The sequence below is a fragment of the Cucurbita maxima genome, unplaced genomic scaffold (genome assembly GCF_002738345.1).
Source record: "Cucurbita maxima cultivar Rimu unplaced genomic scaffold, Cmax_1.0 Cma_Scf00011, whole genome shotgun sequence".
NCBI lineage: Eukaryota > Viridiplantae > Streptophyta > Magnoliopsida > Cucurbitales > Cucurbitaceae > Cucurbita > Cucurbita maxima.
The window spans coordinates 4,368,649-4,389,102 of record NW_019272027.1 but is presented as its reverse complement, the minus strand read 5'-3'; the positions used below and the strand labels follow the sequence as shown (position 1 = coordinate 4,389,102).

Here is a 20,454-nt window from a genome sequence, read left to right as displayed (position 1 = left end):
TTTAAATTTTGTATTTTATTTTTAAAAAGTAGCATTAAAAAGTTTGTAAATCATTTTTTTTTTGTTCCTATATTGATGATAGTAATTCTTTTGAACCTTTTTTTTTTTTCTAAAAGTAAAGGGTGTTTATGTGTAATATCTCACGTTGGTTGGGGAGGAGAACGAAATATCCTTTATAATCGTGTAGAAACCTTTGTTTAGGAGACGCGTTTTAAAGCCTTGAGGGAAAGTTTGAAAAGAAAAGCTCAAAGAAGATAATATACGTTAGTAGTGGATCTGGGCCGTTACAAATGGTATCAAAGCTAGACATCGGACGATGTGCTAGCGAGGAGGCTGTTTTTCGAAGGGGGTAGACACGAGGTGGTGTGCCGGTAAGGACACTGGGCCCCAAAGGGGGGTGGATTTGATAAGGGTCCCACATCGATTGTAGAAAGGAGCAAGTGTCAACAAGGATGTTGGGCCTTGAAGGGGGTGGATTGTGACACCCTTATATCCGAAAGGGGGTAGACACGAGGCGAGTAGGGACGTTGGGCCCCCAAGGGGGTGAATTTGGTAGGGGTTCCATATCGATTGGAGAAAGAAACAAGTGACAGCGAGGGCATTGAGCCTTGAAGGGGAGGGGATGGGGTGGATTGTGACAACCTTTATAAAGATGTGGAAACCTTTTAAAGTCTTGAGGAGAAACCCAAAAGGGAAAGCCTGAAGAGGACGTTGGGCCCTGAAGGGGGTGAATTGTGATAAAGGGTGTTGAAACTTTTTCCTAGCAGACGTTTTAAAGTCTTGAGGGGAAACCCGAAAGAGAAAGCTCAAATAAGACAATATCTAATAGCAGTGGACTTGAGCCGTTACAGTTGAAATTATTGTTCCCGATGTCGGGTTAAATTTATATTTACTTCTAATTCCTGTAAAAGGAGGAGAAACTAAGAAGATAAAACATAAGACGTAAAATATAGATGGCTTATATTTAATATAAAATTTAGTTTTGCAATTAGTTTTATCGTCTATAAATATATTACGGAACACATTTTGAACATTTGTTTAAATTGAAATTCAATCTCTAAATTCACTATCGAATGCATATGTGTGAATATGAAATACAACCGTCTAAACATGCTATCCTAAGTCAAAGAAATGAAGACTACTCTACTCCAGATCTGAGATTTGTCGCTTGGGCGATCTGCTACACCAGACTCTTTTTCTTCGAGATTCAAGTCTCAGCACTGTCGATCCATTGAATTATCATGAATCATCAGAGCAACGGACAGAGCCACGTCGACCTTTTATCTAACAATTGTTGTTGGGGCCCATTTGTCACCACATTTCGCTCTCCCCCCAAATTTAAATTTAACTCAATTGATTAAAACAAAAATGTTTTAAAATTGTGAGACCGATGACGATATATAACAGTTAAAGCGGACAATATTTATTAGCGGTGGACTTAAGCTGTTAAAATTGATATTAGAGACAGACACGGGGCAATGTGCTAGCGAAGACGTTGGCCCCAAGGGGGTGAATTGTAAGATCCCATATGGATGGGAGAGACAACTAAACATTTCTTTAAGGGTGTGAAAACCTCCTTGTAACAAACATGTTTTAAAATTGTGAGACTGACAACAATACATAACGAGTCAAAAAGCGGACAATATTTATTAGCGGTGTGCTTGAGCTGTTAAAATTAATATTAAAGCCAGAAACGGGGCAGTGTGGTAGCAAAGACGTTGGCCCTTAAGAGGGTGAAGAGGGTGAATTGTAAGATCCTGGGACAGAAATCTTTATTATAAGGGTGTGAAAACCTCTCCCTAACAAACATTTTTATAAATAAATAAGAAAAAAAAGTAAATTGGAATGATAATAGGTTCGTAAATTAGTAATATATAAATGATAGCATCTAGGAATTTTGGAAGCGGAAGCTTGTGCGTTACCAAACAACGGCCATAGAATATGCTCTTAGCTGTTACCAACTTTGCCGGGAACTTCATCGGACGCCTCTCAGCCGGAGCTCCAATCACTGCTTCTCAACTGTAACCATTTCAATTTTACTTCTATCTCTCGCTCTCTCTCTTCTTCTTCTTCTTCCTCCTCACTGCACCTTCTTCTCACATCGGAGGTTGAATTTGACTTCCATTTATTCTCTTCTTCACTGACTTAGCTCGTCTTCTGCAGCTCTCAATCGCCTGCACGAATTCCGAGGCTGGATTCTTAATTGACGGTCGTGGCTATTTTCTGGCGGAATTCTGTCCTTCCAAGTCAAATTACTACACCTGTGTGCTTTTCTAGGGCTTGAAACTTCGAGGCTTCGTCTGAGGTGGAGGTTGAGTTTTTCTTTTCCCTTTCTCGTGTCTAACTCACTATTTTTATTGTAATTTTAGGAAAAGAGTTCGTGATTATAGCACTAGACGAGTATTTTTTTTTTTTTAACCTATATTCGTATGTGATTCTGAAATTGAAGTCGGAATTTTCTAGTTTGGATCTTAATATTTCTGATCGTTACTGGAACCTGGAGATCTAATAACTCAGCTCGAGCTGAGCCTACTTGGACTGCATGTTTTGAATGAAATTAGTTACTAATTATTTTTCTGCTCTTTCTAAGCTATAAGTAGGAGTGAGAGTTTTACTTCGAGCACTATAGTTTTTTTGTTCGCCTCGTGGATTTCATCGAATGGTGTGCAAGTGGATTGCTGCGCGCTGAATTCAATTTCTGTGTATATTCTTTTTCTTTTAAAAAAAATTGGTCATTAATTGAGAACTCAGATGAACTCGTAAATTGAATAATATATCTTGTCGCGTTTTCCTAAACTTTTAAATGCTCAATGTTTTGGCTTAAATACGGCATATTTTCAATGTCAATCCTTCTTCTATTAGAAAAAGTAGTATTCTAAATCGACGCTGACACTGTAATTTCCATTTTTTGGTTCTTGGGGTAAATGGAAATTTCCACTTTTCATGAGTATAAACACCTTTTCATATTCGAAGTGAGACATTGCTTGACGTTATAATTCATGAACTTGGGGATGCTGACTATGATTCAAATCTTTAAACCTTCTTTATGACTATTACTCTGAAGTAAAATAGAATTGCTTGTTTTTAAGGGGGCATCCTCAAATTATTTTATTTTCCATGCATATAATAACCATTCTCGAATAATGATAAATTGTTTGTTAATATCTGGCGGATTTTCGGTTATACTGAGGCAAGCAAGTCCAATCTGACTTCCAAGTAAAAATCTTTTTTGTTACATCTCTTATCAGGTTTCAGTATCCAGCTGGATGTTGCGTGGCATTCAGTTCCTGGATCAATCAAAGTGTGAAGAATAAGAGTTGTTTAGAGCTCTGTGGCTTATGATCTAAGCTCACTGTGCATATGGTTTCTTCAGGGGACCAAATAGAGACTAAAGTTGATTCTGATAGATTGGAGCATGAACAAAGTTCATTTAGCCAATCGCAAGCGTCTCAGGAGGATCCTGGTGGAACTAATGCATCAAATTCTGATCACAAAAGCACTGCGGCTTCCAGGGAGACACTTGAAGAGGCTGTTAAGCAGCCTGACGTTACAATCCCACTAGTGGATCGAGATATCTCTAATGTAGTGTCTGAGAAAGTGACCCAGAACCCAATTCATGCGGATCAGGACTCGCATCCTGACTTGAAAGTAAGTATCACCTCTACAATACGAGAGAAAGTGTCAGAGGATGGATATAACTGGCGAAAATATGGTCAGAAACTAGTAAAAGGAAATGTCTTTGTTAGAAGCTATTACAGATGCACGCATCCAACTTGCATGGTGAAAAAACAACTGGAGCGCACTCATGATGGGAAAATTACAGATATTATTTACTTTGGCCCGCACGATCACCCTAGACCTCAACCTCACATTCCTGTTGCTGTTGGAGTTGTTAACATGGTTGAAGAAAAACTAGATGATCATGCTTCCAGAAGTTCACAAGGTAAGAAAGAAACTATATAGTTTCAAATCTTGGTTTGGTTATACTCGCAAGTTCTTTGATTTATTCCATTGTCTCTGTACTTGAAGATAAGACCTCCACTGCACTTGGCCAGACACCTCGTAAAACTGAGCCGGGTGATGCGCTTCAACTGTCAATAGACATGGCCAATGATAAGGAAAAAGATGAAGGTTCGAAAAGGTCTAGGATCAATGATGAGGTGGACAGTGATGATACACGAGACTTGAAACGAGAGTATGCTAAAGCACGGACTGTTTTTTTTTTTTTTTTTTTTTTTATTTCAGTACAATTGTGGACTAAAACATGATTATTCTCAACAGGAAGAAAATATGTAATATTGACGTGACAGTAGCAGACAAGTCAACGGTTGAATCTCGTGTTGTTGTTCAAACACCCAGTGAGGTTGACATTGTTAACGATGGATACCGCTGGCGGAAGTACGGACAGAAACTAGTGAAAGGCAATCCAAATCCTAGGTATTGATTAATCAATTGCAAAATCTTGTCTAAGATTGAATATAGTTAACAAATTGAAGGGTTGTATGAATATTGTTGAGCGATAATTTTTTTAATTCTCCTGAGTAGATTACTTCCCTTTTTCATTTCCCATCATGCTCTTGTTTATTATTGGTGAAGAAATATAGATTAATGCTTTAGTCATGTAAATTAAAGCCAACACTTATATGGATCCAATCACTGTAAGGAGAAAGAAAGAGCATTCATGTCTTGGTTTTTAGGTCCATGAAGTTTCGAGTTTTCTCTCAAGCTTTTTAAAACGCATCTGTTAAGGAGAGGTTTCCACATCTTTATAAAAAATGTTTCACTCTCCTCTCAATTGATATGTGATCTCACAATTGCTGAATAATTATTATATATCAAAACTTGGTTGATAATTTTATTTGTGCTATTATTTTGTGCAGGAGTTACTACAGATGCTCAAGTCCTGGATGTCCAGTTAAGAAACATGTAGAGAGGGCATCTCATGATCCAAAAGTGGTTCTTACCACGTATGAGGGTCATCATGACCATGATATGCCTCCTGCAAGGACTGTGACGTTGAACTCAGCTGGGTCCACAGCAGCCCACAGTGATGAGATGAAAACAAAAATGGTCGGTAGTTCTATTGGCCAGGATACGGTGGTTCATGCTAATAAGGATCCTCAAAGCAATTCAAGTAAGTTCTGAAGGAGGTATAGAAGAAAAAAATCAAACGCTTGTGACATTATTGTCTCAAATGCAATCACTCCCTTTTTCAGGTTCTGAAGGAAAATTAATTGAAACGAATGGCAAGTCGAATGCCACAGAAGCAAGTGATAGAATTGTCCTCGACATGGTGGTATACCAGGCAAGGAGTTTCGAGTGCTCAAAATAAGCAGCTGTAAGTAGCAGTTGAAAGCTAAGATAGCATATCTTATCCTGGTTCGAATTTGTATCAGATTAATCAAGACACCTAATAACAACCTCAAATCAAGGTATAGCACTACAGTTGGATTAACTAGTTTGTATAAATTAATTAAACTGGTAAAATAAAATCAAACGTGTAGATTTTCATAGAACTTAATAAAAAGATAGCTGCTAAAAGTTAGCTCATTAATACCATGATCCTTAGGGCCATGGATTTCCTCTCTGGTCTGTTATTTTCAACCCGATTGATGTAATTTATGTGATGGTTCTTGATATTCTATAGGTTCCCATTACTGCTGTTTGATCACAAATGTTATAAATTATCAACCAAGAATTTTCACGTTCATGTCTATGTACAGCAGTTTTCTCCTCTTCATTGCACTGATTTTGGGAACTTTGGCCATATAAATTGTTCTTGAAAGTTTCATTATCTGCACGCTAAAGCTGCAGATGCCAAAACAACAAGCTAGCCTGCTGCAAAAACAACAAGAAGCTAGCCTTTAACAATAACAAGCTAGGCTTATTGCCTTAATAAGCCTGATCATCTTGTGCCAGCCACCCTGTTATGGAACAATCTACGGCACCTAAACAACGTTAGTGACTTCACTCTCCTATGGTTATGTCCATTTTTGTAGCACAAAATCCTCAACCATATTAACTCCAATCATTTCAGAAAAAAACCCTCTACAACTATAACTTAAGTTGCTTCGCTCCTTCCCATCTACAACTATAAGTCAAGCTGCTTCGCTCCTCGAGAACTGCTCACCCCTTTACGGGAAAGGACTTATGCTACACCACCTCAAACATCGGTGGGGGCGCCCATCAACATGGCGGGGAAGCCTAGCGGAACGGCTATCCCATACTTGGCTAGGTCCATTCCATTGAGGCTTGATGATCTTTGCATCAATACCCTTTCCTTGTGCTACAGCCAGGTCAATACTACCGACAAAGAAGCAGAAAATAACTGTGCATATCAACAGTCGTGCAAAGAATTTGAAACAAATATTCTGCTGTACAAGTAAATCTCTCGTCCTAAAATACAATATTATTCATCTTATTCTTCTTTCGGTCATGAATGTCGAGAACCATATCGAGGGTCGAAACAAAGAGTACACTCTCTAAAAAATTTACTCAGGCCATTCACTTTCATCTGGTTGCCTGGTATCTTGAATGGAACCTATTTGCTTGTGAGGGCAGGAGTGGAAACGTTTGAGAGAGTGCTTGGCGAAAGAAACGTGTGGTGCAGTGAATGCTATCCCGTTGGGGTCGGTTCAGAGTTGTACCTCTATTCACCCTTTGAGTTGGCTATTGCACTGAAAGCACCAAAGAATTAAGATCCAAGAATTGGTAGGACGATTAATCATCCGGACACAATTTTCACTGGAGCAGCTTAGCAATAAAAAAGGGTTGGTTTATGGAAACAGCTTTTCATTCCACAATTTGCCATTCATGGAGCTCATGAAACCAGTAAAGCTGATTCGGGTTCGGAATCCAGCCAACATTTTAATAAACCCCGTGATGATGAGCCTTGTTTGTTCCTGTGTTTATATCGAAATGCCCAGCTACGTCGTTATATGGTAGAATGGGCACTAAAATGGAACGCTCATTCGACTTCGGTATCCAGTCTTGCAGCTGAGATGTCGGGCGTGTGTATTCACATTGGTTCATTTTGCAAATGGCATGACTGAAAGAGAAGCAACTTGAGCATACTGCTACCCTTGTGGAGTACTTGCCTGGGCAACATACTGCGATCGATGCAGAGCGTTTAGAAAAGTGTTTCACATTCATGCAACATGATAGGCAGGAAAGATCAGTACATGAAGTCACTGGTTAGTGTTCATTGATCATAAACCGTACCTTGATCCCTCGATGGCGGATAACCTCCATTCAGATCGATCCCGTCGTCACTGAAAAAAGTATTGAATTTCATTATTTTTGCAAGAACATTGAAACTAAAACCAGCTTGCCCATGATTGCATTGAAACAACAATTGCCAGAACAGTATCAAATACTTACCCAACAAGAAAGATCAGTGCGTACTTGGGATGATTCTACGAGATGTCGGGGTCGCTAAACTCGAAATAGGAGGCTACAACTAGTCATTGTATTCATATTCTAGTCCCGCCATCAGACTCGAAGAATCTAGCTACAGCTGAATATAATTTTTCTTCTTCAAAAGGCTTTGCGACATAACCATCCATCCCGCAGGCCATGCATGCTTCATTTGTAGCCTGAATCACATCAGCTGTCATGGCCAACACTGGTGTATGCCAAACAGCCACATTCCCAAACATATCACTTGATGCTTTCCCAGAAGCAATGTCCTCGCTAACCTTCTTTTCGATATTTCGTATCTCTCGTGTTGCTGTAAACCTGCTCGTCACAAAAGAGGGATAATTGCATTTTTTCATTGAGAGAAAGGAAACACTAAGACAAGGGCATACAAAAAACAAGCTCGGATAAAAGGATTCTCGCCCCGATAGAGAAGGAATCCAATCCAAAAGAACAAGGCTAAACTCATGATTACAAAAACGGGCTAGGGACCGACGCACACAAGGAAGCGTTAAATCTAACCACCCCAAAAGGGCTAGAGACCGACGCCCACAAGGAAGCGTTAAATCTAACTACCCCAAAAGGGCTAGGGATCGACGCCCACAAGGAAGTGTTAAATCTAGCCACCCGGAAATACTCGAGTCTAAGGCAAAGCAAAAGTCGTCCGTATACCTCTTTTTTGACCTACTTGACGAAAGAGAACAAACTGAATTTCGGTTCCGGGCCAAACTCAAAAAAATTCCATACGAGTCATTCTATTAGTTACTTTTCGTACGGGAGGGAATCACTCAGATTGACTTCTATGCTATGGACCTACGTCCACAAAGAAGCATTAAATCTAACCACCCCAAAAGGGCTAGGGACCGACCCCACAAGGAAGCGTTAAATCTAACCACCCGAAACTACTTCGTACGATCTATCTAAAAATTCTATAGCCCATCTAGCTAAACATTAGGATATAATTGAAGCCAATCACATTCTGCTATCTCTAAAGCCATAACAAGATTAGTCCATGTCGAAGTGAACATAGGAAAATTACTTACCCGTCCATCTCAGGCATCTGAAGATCCATGAAGCAGGCATGGAACTTGTGTGGTGGTTTCAACAAGGAAATAGCAGCTCTACCACTTTCCACACAGGTAACCTTTGCTCCATATTTCTTTAGAGCGCCTTCTGCAACTCGTCTATTAACGGCATTGTCATCGACCACCAGTATTTGCTTCTCTCTCAGTAAGTTCCCGAGAATCGACGGCTTCTTTCGATTTACCTTCCCAAAAGCTTCCTGGAAGCATCCAATCAAGACGCCCAACCTAAGAGGTTTCGTCATTACATTATTAATATAACCGGTCGACTTAAGAGCTCTCGTCTCTTGAAGATCAGAGGTAGCCAAGAGAAAGATCTTAGGACTTCGTGTTGATTCTTTGCCATTTACCCCATGTTCTTTAAATACACGAGCGATTGTCGGACCGGTTTGGTTATCCCATACATCTTTGTCGATAAGCACCATGGCCAATGACTTGGATGGACTGAGGAAAAGAACATAAAGAATCGATCAACCGATCGGCAATGATCCATAGTATATTACGGTTAAGGGTCAAGCTAAAACTCGAGAAATAATGTTAAGAGGCTGAGGATTGTACCTTTTGATGCAATTGTTCCTTATGTATTCGTGCGCTGAAACCAGACTCGAAACTATATCTACCGAGATCCCTAACCTCTTGAGATGATATTTTGTTACCTCAGCTCTAATGCTTCTATTATCTATTACCAACGCTTGCAGTCCTCGGAAATCCAATACAGTTGGATCGTTCTGCTGCCACTTTGTATCGAGAGACCTTGTATCGCCTTTTCTCAAAGATCCAGTAAATGAAAATGTGCTGCCAACACTAGGATGGCTCACAAAACCTATCTCCCCACCCATTAGTTCCACCAGACATTTGCTGATGCTCAGCCCTATTCCAGTCCCACCATACTTACGCGAAGTCGAGCTATCAGCTTGCATAAAAGGCGTAAAGATTCGACTTTGTGCTTCTAAAGGAATTCCATGACCTGTATCCTCGACCGATACAAGCAATTTAATTAAGTCATCTTCCTTCATCGCATCTGTTCTACTAAATATCTCAAAATGCTCCCAACTCTTGCATCTTTCAACAACTGGAAACCCGCTTAATGTATTATAACATTTTTTCGACGTCTCTTTTACTAAATCTAAGCCTTGTCTTAGCACGCTGTCCATCGCATCAAGCGGAGTCTTCAGTTCGTCGGCTAGGTGCACGGTAACAAATATGTGTCCTTTGTCGTTGGTGAACTGCTCATAAATGATAGAAAATTACAACCACAATTTTGGTAACATGAATTCAAAGAGTAACCACAATTTTAGGGACAAAGGAAATGGTGTTAGTATAAATAACCTTAATTGAGTTTCCCACAAGATTGGTGATTATCTGCCGAAACCGTCCCGGGTCGCCAATGAGGATTTCCGGGACTAGATTAGAGACATAAACAGCTAACTGCTCTCAAGCAAAAAAAAAAAAAATAAATAAATACAGTCAATTTTACTGCAGAAATAGTGAAAATCATGTTAATAACTTGATTTTTACCTCTATCCCCTTTTCATGGCATTTTCCAGAGAACATCGACAGCACATTATCCAGTAAAGCTCGTGGATCGAACGGTACATCTTCGAGTTCAAGCCTGCCTGATTCTATTTTAGCTTGATCAAGAACCTCATTTATTAGTGATATCAATTCTTTCCCACTATCATATGCAGTTTGGGCATAGTCCTGTTGGTTTGGGTCAAGATCAGTGTCCATCAGCATTTTCAGCATCCCTGAAAGTGAGTGTTTTGTTTGCAAAAATCCTATTACTTGAGGTTTATGGTTTGGCAAAATGAAAAATATCCACTGAATCAACTTCATAGTTACCTAAAACACCATTCATTGGCGTCCTGATCTCATGAGAAACAGTAGCAAGAAACTACAAAAGGAGATGGGTCAATTCCAGAAAAAATATAGTAAATGCAAACAAAGAAAAAAAATGGTATAGCTCTTAACGATCTATTGGAGCTGTAACAGCTCAAACCCACTTCTAGTAGATATTGTCTGCTTTGTCCCGTTACGTATCGCCGTCAGACTCACGGTTTTAAAACGCGTCTACTATGGAGAGAGTCTAGCCCTATTCCGACTAGTGACTTGCACCATCTGGTGACTGACTCAGATACTATTTGTAACAACCCAAGCCCACCGCTAGCAGATATTGTCCTCTTTGAACTTTCCCTTCTAGGCATCCCTTCAAGGTTTTAAAACGCGTCTACTATGGAGAGAGTCTAGCCCTACTCCGACTAGTGCCTTGCACTGTCCAGTGACTGACTAGGATACCATTTGTAATAACCCAAGCCCACCGCTAGCAGATATTGTCCTCTTTGAACTTTCCCTTCTAGGGTTCCCTTCTAGGGTTCCCCTCAAGGTTTTAAAACGCATCTACTATGGAGAGAGTCTAGCCCTACTCCGACTAGTGCCTTGCACCGTCCAGTGACTGACTAGGATACTATTTGTAACAACCCAAGCCCACCGCTAGCAGATATTGTCTTCTTTGGACTTTCCCTCCTGGACTTCCCCTCAAGGTTTTAAAACATGTCTGTTAGGGAGAGGTTTTCACACCCTTGTAAGGAATACTTCATTCTCCTCTCCAACCAATGTGAGATTTCTCCACTCCAACCAATATAATAATAGACATGAGTGTAATAATACCACTCAAAACTAAACTCACCTGAGACTTCGCCACATCTGCAGCTTCAGCACGAGTTTTGAGTTCCATCATCTCACGACAGTCATTCTCCACTTTTGCGATTCGACTTATGGCCGCATAAAATATATGTCCAACGAGTAAAGTAATAACAAGAACTCCCACTGATGCATTTATAGCCATCCATGGTAATTGAGGCATCTGCTTAAATCTGTAAGCACGTTAACAAATGGCTCGAATAGACCAAATAACTTAACGTTAGCTCATAAATGCATGAACAATTAAACATGAAATCCTACCTGCAATGCATCTCATGCTTCCTTTGAGGGTCTCCAAAATCCAGGTTGCTAATGTGCAATAGACCAGTATCAACCACATCAGAACCATACATCTTGATGGGACCAGATGCATTAGTTGTATCATAAACATCAACAACAATTGATTGCTTGCTGGAAAGTTGGTGCAGAAGCTTGTCCACCAGTGATGGAACATCATAGGATGCTCCGAGATACCTTTTGATCAAATCAGTCATGGTAAAAGAGTTCAGTTTGTAGATATATACACACAAAAATTCAATAAGTTCTTACAATGAAAAGGGGATTTTTCTTTAAGTACCCAACAGTAGCTTCAGTACGTTGCTCTGGTGTTGCATCAGGAGGAAGGTCAGTGTTATAGACAGCAAAAGTGAGTACAACACCTAGGTGATTGGACTTAAGAAGCTTGAAAGGTGATGTCAGCACTCCCTTCCCGGAAGCCCTTGCTCGTAAGATGTTTTCGCGGTCTTCCTATTAATTGAACATAATATATATTAGTGCAACTGAGCTTCTAAAAGATATGTTTCATTGATCTCCATCTTATACTCTCTTTTAGAGACTGCTTAATATACAGGAACATCGAATATACCATAACAGGCAATAAAGCATACCTTTCCCGACATCATGTCGATGGAAACTATATGTGATACAGTTTCTTGTGAAAATATGACAGGGGCATATTCATCCTGAAAGGGAGCAGGATCTAAATTCTCAGGAATACAATCCTGAACAAGAGTCTGGTCCTCTGTTCCCATCTTCTTAATTGTCCACCCGTGTTCCTCTTCAAATTGCTTTCTTTCTGAATGGTTAACTTTCAAAGCATACGCCACGCCACTGGTTAGTGGTCGCTCAAAAGATGTTCTTTCTGCATATTCACTGAATGTTTTCTGCGGGAAAGAGACTACAATTAAGACGATACGTATACGAAAAAAGTCAGACAGATGAAAGGCAATAACTAGTAGGTTTGTTGAGGATGGTTGGGAGGGGTCCCACATTGGCTAATTAAGGGGATGATCATGGGTTTATAAGTAAGAAATACATCTCCATTGGTATGAGGTCTTGTGGGAAACCAAAAGCAAAGCTAGGAGAGTTTATGTTCAAAGTAGACAATATCATACCATTGATGGGGGTCGTGGTTTTTAACATGGAATCAGAGCCATGACCCTAACTTAGCTATGCTAATTGAATCCTCAAGTGTCGAACAAAGAAGTTGGTAGCCTCGAAGGTTAGTCAAAAATGACTCAAGTGTCGAACAAATAGTGTACTTTGTTCGAGGGCTCTAGAGAAAGGAGTCGAGCCTCGATTAAGGGGAGGTTGATCAAGGGCTACATAGACTTCAAAGGAGGCTCTATGGTGTACTTTGTTCGAGGGGAGGATTGTTGAGGATTGTTGGGAGGGAGTCCCGCATTGGCTAATTAAGGGGATGATCATGGGTTTATAAGAAATACATCTCCATTGGTATGATACCTTTTGGAGAAACAAAAAGAAAAACTATGAGAGCTTATGCTCAAAGTGAACAATATTATACCATTGTGGAGGTCGTGGTTTCTAACAAGGTTCACTAACTAAGATGTCCAATCCCAATTTGATACATTTGGACACATTACTGTGAAATTTGTCCCTCCAAAACGACAAGTCAGAGCTTTTTACAAATGATTATTAGATTAAAAAAAACTGTTGTCCGAGACCAAAGATTTATATCTCGACATTTTCCCGCACAAGTGATGTTTCTGTCCAGCTTAAGGAGGTAGTATTGGAGTACTATTTTGGAAGTTAAAAGCAGCAATTTAATGAGGCATCAAGATAAGGCTATAATGAGCCAAAAACAGCACAAATTACAAAAGAGAGAGGTACTCACCTGATCAATGGCAGAAGGATGCTTGCCATGGTGAAAAGTGGAGACTAGAATAGCCAAGGCATGAACATGGTTCATGCTAACATTGAATTGATCCTGTAACATTCGAGCTCGCTCATCACACATGTTCGCAAGTGTTTCTTCTCTCCTCAGGATGATTTTGTTGTTTAAATACCAAAAGAGCCAAAAGGATCCAATAACTCCAAGTAAAACAAATATTATAAGAAGCTTCTTTCTCCATTTTCCAGCCCCCTTAGGAGGACTTGGAGATAGATCTAACTGCTTCTTCTGTAGCAACACTTTCTGCAGTTGAATCATTGGCTGCTTCTCGACCGAGGGATGCTTTATTGGCTTATGCTTATGGTTCCTTAGTTTCAAATGAAAACTAGACATCTTCAGACATGATATCACTACAGCAAGGATCCATAAACATGCCATTACTAATCCGTTCAAACTTCGCGAATGCTCGTTTCCAATTTCCTTAGAATGCAAGATCTTCTGATGAAAGCCAGAAAATAAATGAATCAATAAAATAATTCATCATTCAAGGTTATTTCAGCATTTTAAGGTTCTTAAGCTCACAGATAGAGAATTAGAGGAGAACATGTAGTTGGTTTCCTTGGACACAATGCCTGTACTTTAAAACATTTGAATGGAAAAGATTTCTAGACGGACTACCTAAATCACATGGGCATAGGCCAAGTTATAACGCAAGGGATAAATTACTATTGCCTGAAACATGATAAAAATTGAGTACATTTATTCACTTTAAAGTTTGTTTGGGTTTCATTGACTTGTTGTCCATCCACAAGTGCATGAACCAGACTCCATTTCTTAAAGGAATAAATGTCGAGGATTATTGAGAGGAGTAGTCCCAGATTGGCTAATTAAGAGGAAGATCATGAGTTTATAAGTAAGGAGCACTATGTCTATAGGACTGAGGCCTTTTGGGGAAACCAAAAGCAAAACCATGAGAGCTTAGGCTCAAAATGGACAATATCATACTATCGTGGAGGTTCGTAGTTTCTAACATGGTATCATAACCATGTCCTTAACTTAGTCATGCCAATTGAATCCTCAAATGTTGAACTAAGAGGTTGTGAGACTCGAAGGTGTCGTCAAAGGTGACTCAATGTCAAACATAGGGTGTACTTTGTCCTTTGTTCGAGGGCTCCAAAGAACTAACATGGTATCATAACCATGTCCTTAACTTAGTCATGCCAATTGAATCCTCAAATGTCGAACTAAGAAGTTGAGAGACTCAAAGGTGTAGTCAAAGGTGACTCAAGTGTCAAACATAGGGTGTACTTTGTCCTTTGTTCGAGGGCTCCAAAGAAGGAGTCGAACCTCGATTAAGGGGAGATTACTCGAGAGCTCCAGAGAGGAGGCCTCAAGGGGGAAGTTCTATAGTGTACTTTGTTCGAGGGAAGGATTGTTGAGGATTATTGAGAGAAGTGGGACTACATTGACTAATTAAGAGAAAGATCATGAGTTTATAAGTAAGGAACACTATCTCCATTGGACTGAAACCTTTGAGGAAACCAAAAGCAATTCCATGAGAGCCTATGCTCAAAGTGGACAATATTATACCATTGTGGAGGTTCGTGGTTTCTAACAATAAACACCCTTTGATTTCCGAAAAAGTGTTTTTTGAAACATGTACCCAATTTTCCAACACTCAACAGAAAGGAAAAAAGACGGTTATGTTGTAATGCATCAACATGAAAAGCAAGTATTCAGCAACAAAAGTCTAACCTCTCTATGAATCTGATGACAAGGAGACACAAAAGCAAAAGAAGATTGTGAAGTAAGTGAGCGTGTCTTGTCCACTAACTGCAATAGATCATTATTGAAGGAATCCATCTCACCCCTAATTGGGCACTGGCCTTCAGGTTGTAAATTTTCAGAAAGCCATCCACGCTGCTTTTGCAAGTTTAGCTCCTCTTCTAGCATCTTCAAAGCGCAAGCAATGCATTCTTTCAGGCCAATATCAGGCCCTGGGTCTTCAGCACACTGGAGAGATGCTGCCTGCAATACACATTTGATGAGAATGAGAATATTATTTGGTATGAACATGAATTCAAGCAATTAAAGCATACACCAAGCACATAAAGATTTTTCTTGGAAATGCAGCCAATAATTGATAGATAACCAACAACTGGGTGGACTAATAATTAAAACAGAGAGGAAAGAAATTTAGGATCAACATAGATCATGTAGCGGCCCAAGCCCACCGCTAACAGATATTATTCTCTTTGGGCTTTCCCATTCAGACTTCCCCTTAAGGTTTTAAAACACGTCTGCTAGGGAGAGATCTCCACACCCTTATAAAGAATGCTTCGTTCCCCTCTCCAACCGATGTGGGATCTCACAATCCACCCCCTTGGGGACCCAACGTCCTCGTTGACACACCGCCCAGTGTCTATCTCTGATACCATTTGTAATAGCCCAAGGCCACCACTAACAAATATCGTCTTCTTTGGGCTTTCCCTTCTGAGCCTCCCCTCAAGGTTTTAAAATGCGTCCGCTAGGGAGAGGTTTACATACCCTTATAAGAAATGCTTCGTTCTCCGCTCTAACCGATGTGAGATCTCACAGGCTTAGAAAAGAAAAGTCCTTCAAGTTCTTTGAACCCAAGTCACTGTGTTTTGAGGGTGGCAATAAGTTAACATACACACTTATTTTTCATTGAGCAAAAGCCAAGAAATGCTGGAACTCTCATTTTCAGACTTTTGGATCTCTGCAGCCATTTTTTGAATTCACAATGCGTCTTGCAATTAACACTAATTGAACCAGCTTTCTACAAGCTTTGACTAAAAGCACAAGACTTTGCATATAACTTGAACCTCCATTGCAATGGCATCAATGATATTATCTTGAGTGCTCTTGAATAGAAAACTAAATGGACACCATATTCAACACTTCTTTCTTTCTCAACAAGCAAGTTATCGCCGTACCCACATGTTCAGGATTGTCCTGAGAGGAATCCCACATCGGCTAATTAAGAGGTTGATCATGAGTTTATAAGTAAGGAATACATCTTCATTGGTACGAGACCTTTTGGGGAAACCAAAAACAAAGTCATAAGAGCTTATGCTCAGACAACATCATACCATTGTGGAGGTTCGTGATTTCCAACACCACATTCGAGGAAACAGGTTACTATCTTATGACTCTTATCTTGAGGAAAGCTCAAAGCTCATGATTGAAAACATCCAGGAAGTAAAACAAGAGCAATACAGATCAATAACGAGAGAGCTCAAGAAAGAGTACCTGATCTGAATGAATGAAGAACGAAGCCAAAGCATGAAACTGACTCTCACTAACATTGTAATGCTTCAGCATGTTCCAAGCCTTCTCTTTACACGTATCAGGAATCTCCACTTCCCGAACAGAATTCCCATCACAAAGACTCAAAATATAGCAAAGACCCACAATCAAAATGACGCCAAATGGCAAGGGATAAAGAAGATTACTACACCGTTGGCCATGGAAATGCTCCCTAGCCCTCTTCGCCTTAAACCCGGCAGGTAATATAACATTGGAACAAGATAACTTAGAATTTTGAGACATACTTTTCTCTAAAACCCCTACTTACAAATCCTTCCAGCAGAAAAGAGCATCGAAATACAAGAAATTACAGCAAACCCACAAGTTATAACACAACCCAGATCACAAAATCGTGAAGATCAGAGCTCTGAGAGAACCCCACAAGCAAAAAAGAGGCAAACCCAGAAGAGAAATCACACAAAACTCAACTGGGTTCGAAGGGATTGCAAGTTTTATGGCTCGAAAAACGAGTTGTGTTGTTCCTCCTTAAGAAGAAACAGGCATTTGAGCCAATCAAAACCAGGCCTCACACCAAGAAGTAGAAACAATCATTCTACACAACCAGGTGAAGGAATACCAAGTTTCTATATTCAAAACCAGTGAGAGCATTATTAGTGAGAGAAAAGAAAATTTGGTTTTGGCCTTTTCTCTATCAAGCTCTTGACGGGTCTAGAATACCAAAAGAGCATCGCCCAAGTTCTGTTTACAGAGGGAGATGAAATTTTTTTGGATTGTTCATCGGTTTAATTTGACCACAGAAATTACTGAATTGGAAAAGAAGATAAACCCTTTTTTCTTTTTCATTATTTTTCTCTAACAATGCTTAAATTAAACAACAATTTGTTCAATAATTCTTCAATCAGCCAGCAAAGCTAGTCTGTTATTAATGGCTGCTGCTTCTTCTACCCCTTCTTTTTTAATGGAACCTTCTTGATGCCGCAGCTCAAAAAATTATTAAAAGAAATTTATTTAATTTTTTAGAAGTTTTTTAAACATAATTTCATGTTTTAAAATATTTCTAACATGATTCTAGCTTCTATTATTTTTTCTAAATTCTTAATTTTCCTCTTTTTATAATTACTTTATTTTTTTATATATTTTTATATAAATATAAACCTATTTTAGAAATAAATATTTAAATATGTCGTGAATTCTATTACAAATATCCGTCCACCCTACCAATGTTTAAGCAAAGTGTATAGTATTGTACAAAGTGTTGTGAGTGTCGAGTGTTTCCCACAAAAAAAAAGCGGTATTTAACGCGTCTAACCACTTTTTTTTCCTCAAAATACTAAACCATTTGAACATAACTTAACTTGTGTGAAATTACCTATTGTCGGTCAAAAAATAAGAAGCTCGATCTCCTGTCCCACTTGTATATTTTTTCGAGTTGAATTTTGTATTTTGTATTTTTGTTTTTTTTTTTATTTAGATTAAATTATGTTCTCGAAGAATCTCCCGTAACTAAATAGTCCATCATTTTATATGTAATTATCCAAATTGTTCCAAAGAATCAAACCATTCATAAAATTAAAACTCAAAACAAAAATTCAAAATTTTGAAATGGTAATGAAAATTATTATGGTACACAAAAATCGTACAATTTTAATACACAAAATGAAAATTATATAATTAATATTTAAAAGTCAAATAGTTTGACTCTTTTACAATATCCTTAATTGGCTTAATTTAAACTGATTAAAATGTCAAACATAATAAAATATTTAATATCATTCAAATAATTGATTATTATTGACAATTAATAGAGTTTTGACCAATTAACCATGTTATATATATATATATATATAATTTCATTTAGATAGAATTTTTTAAAAATATATTTTGAGATAATTTTATTAAAATTTCAAAATTTTAACGATAAAATTATGGGTCTTTCACTTGCATGTATCTCGGAAGTAGCTTGTTAATATAAGTAGTAACTTTCATTTTCTTTAACCTTTTCTTAGACATCTAATTCTCAAAATTACCCTCATTTGAATGTGGTCTCGATTTATTCACGTACCTTTCTTTTACTCGGGTGTCACATGTAGTATGTTTTGTCATCATTCACGTGTTTTCTAAATATTAGATATAATCTCGTTTCAATCATATATGTCTCATTTATACCGACGTCACAGTTAGTTTTTAGTTAATTTTTATTCGACCCATCAAAAAAATAATAATGATAAATTTCATTCAAGAAAAGACGCACTGTCAATATGTTTACCAATTTTTTAGACATAAGACTAATGGAGATTAAATAATTTGAGCAAATTTAACCTTGAGTTATGAGGATATTTACTGTAATAGCTCAAGCCCACCGCTAGTAAATATTGTCCGTTTTAGCTCGTTATGTACCACCGTCAGTTTCACGGTTTTAAAACATGTATGCTAGGGAGATGTTTCCACACCCTTGTAAGGAATATTTCGTTCCTCTCTCCAACCGATGTGGGATATCACAAAGCATGCTCGTTGGCACACCGCCCAGTGTCTAACTCTGATACCATTTGTAATAATTCAAGTCCACAACTAACAAATATTATCTGATTTAGCTCAATACATAACGGGTTAAAGCAGACAATATTTAATACCGGTGGACTTCGACCGATTACATTGAGGATTTTACTCGAAGGGAGGGGTAAAAAAACACCCAAGTAGTGGAGAATTAAAACAAAATGTGATGGTTAATAAAAATTAAATTTACCCACCAATGAACAATTCCTTTCCTTTAAGCAATCTTGAAAATCCATACAAAAAAGTGAGTTTGCTTTGGCTTTAAAAGGGATCCTCATATGCAATTTGCTACCCACTTTACTTAATATATATATACACACACATTCAAATGCTAATTGCTTTCGGGTCGATATCTCCTCTCCAATCATACCGATTATACATACGAGGTAGAAAGAATAACGAACATCGAACATGAATGGTCATTACCGTAAAAACAGTTGCTTAACAATGTTAGATCCTCTTAGCTTAAACCCTAAACCCGATTTGATATTGAGTAGCAAATTTTGATCTCGAAGCATTAGGTTAAATAATAACGTGACCCGAATAGTAAATTTGACTAAAAAGCTATTTACTCGATATAGTTATTTCTCTGTGGCCGACTTTTCCTTCTTATCCTTTCTTTTTTTGTTACGATAGAAAAGTATCATATCTTATATTATTCTTAGCATTTTAAGATAAATTCTTGTTTTACATTAGACAAATAGAATCACCGAAAGCCTTAAAATATTTCATAAAGATAAAAATGAATCAAATATGAATATGATGTCAATTTTGGTATATTCATTGATTATATAGTCCACTCTAGCTATACCGATATTCGTTTTATAAGCTAAAAATTAATGTATAAACGATTTACAAATCGAGAGATTAAATTAATTCATTTATCGTAGTTCAGAAGCTTAATTGACAGGGTATATGTGAGATTCCATAACAGTTGGAGAGAGAAACGAAACATTCCTTATAAAGGTGTAAAAACCTATCTCCAGTAGACTCATTTTAAAATCGTGAGGCAAACGATAATAGAGTTTAGGGTTACATAACGAGCTAAAGCAGATAATATCTACTAGCAGTGAGTTTGGACTGTTTACAAATAGTATCAAAGTCAGGCACTAGGAGGTGTGCAGACGGCTACAAATAGTATCCGAGCCAAATACCAAACGGTGTATTAGCGAGGATGCTAGCCCCCAAAGGAAGTGGATTGTGTTCATATAAGGACGTAGAAACCCTTCAATATGGTATAAGGTAATTATTGACCTCATTTTCCAAAAATATAAAATGATT

At 38.3% G+C, this 20,454-nt stretch overlaps 2 protein-coding genes across 4 annotated transcripts; one reads left to right on the top strand and one right to left on the bottom strand.

Annotated features, from left to right (window-relative positions):
• Nucleotides 1–1,892: 1,892 nt before the first annotated feature.
• Nucleotides 1,893–5,710, top strand: LOC111486465 (WRKY transcription factor 1-like). Its single transcript, XM_023133630.1, has 7 exons — nt 1,893–2,021; nt 2,164–2,311; nt 3,249–3,943; nt 4,030–4,195; nt 4,282–4,437; nt 4,881–5,134; nt 5,217–5,710. The coding sequence occupies exons 3-7, from the start codon at nt 3,361–3,363 to the stop codon at nt 5,330–5,332; spliced, it is 1,275 nt and encodes a 424-aa protein (XP_022989398.1). The 5' UTR covers nt 1,893–2,021; nt 2,164–2,311; nt 3,249–3,360; the 3' UTR covers nt 5,333–5,710.
• Nucleotides 5,711–6,555: 845 nt separating this feature from the next.
• Nucleotides 6,556–17,420, bottom strand: LOC111486406 (histidine kinase 2-like). Of its 3 annotated transcripts, none has more exons than XM_023133521.1 (15): nt 16,603–17,420; nt 15,085–15,357; nt 13,333–13,824; nt 12,086–12,361; nt 11,776–11,945; nt 11,460–11,672; nt 11,185–11,371; nt 10,341–10,392; nt 10,017–10,246; nt 9,828–9,926; nt 9,057–9,724; nt 8,460–8,942; nt 7,381–7,737; nt 7,222–7,271; nt 6,556–7,109 (listed from the first exon to the last, which is right to left on the bottom strand). In XM_023133521.1, exons 1-13 carry the CDS (start codon nt 16,900–16,902, stop codon nt 7,473–7,475), a joined length of 3,708 nt encoding a protein of 1,235 aa, XP_022989289.1. In that variant the 5' UTR covers nt 16,903–17,420; the 3' UTR covers nt 6,556–7,109; nt 7,222–7,271; nt 7,381–7,472. The 3 variants fall into 3 exon arrangements, with proteins under 3 accessions (XP_022989289.1, XP_022989287.1, XP_022989288.1); XM_023133519.1 differs by having other exon boundaries at nt 13,333–13,827; nt 16,603–17,418; XM_023133520.1 differs by having other exon boundaries at nt 7,182–7,271; nt 13,333–13,827; nt 16,603–16,902.
• Between the last annotated feature and the right edge of the window lie 3,034 nt (nt 17,421–20,454).

Coding starts and splice junctions, on each gene's coding strand:
- LOC111486465 (XM_023133630.1), top strand. CDS start 3,361: ATGGTTTCTTCAGGGGACCAAATAGAGACTAAAGTTGATTCTGATAGA. Junction 3,944..4,029: donor TGCTTCCAGAAGTTCACAAG/GTAAGAAAGAAA, acceptor CTGTACTTGAAG/ATAAGACCTCCACTGCACTT. Junction 4,196..4,281: donor ACACGAGACTTGAAACGAGA/GTATGCTAAAGC, acceptor TATTCTCAACAG/GAAGAAAATATGTAATATTG.
- LOC111486406 (XM_023133519.1), bottom strand. CDS start 16,902: ATGTCTCAAAATTCTAAGTTATCTTGTTCCAATGTTATATTACCTGCC. Junction 11,946..12,085: donor TCGACATGATGTCGGGAAAG/GTATGCTTTATT, acceptor TTCAATTAATAG/GAAGACCGCGAAAACATCTT. Junction 9,927..10,016: donor GCCATGAAAAGGGGATAGAG/GTAAAAATCAAG, acceptor GCTTGAGAGCAG/TTAGCTGTTTATGTCTCTAA.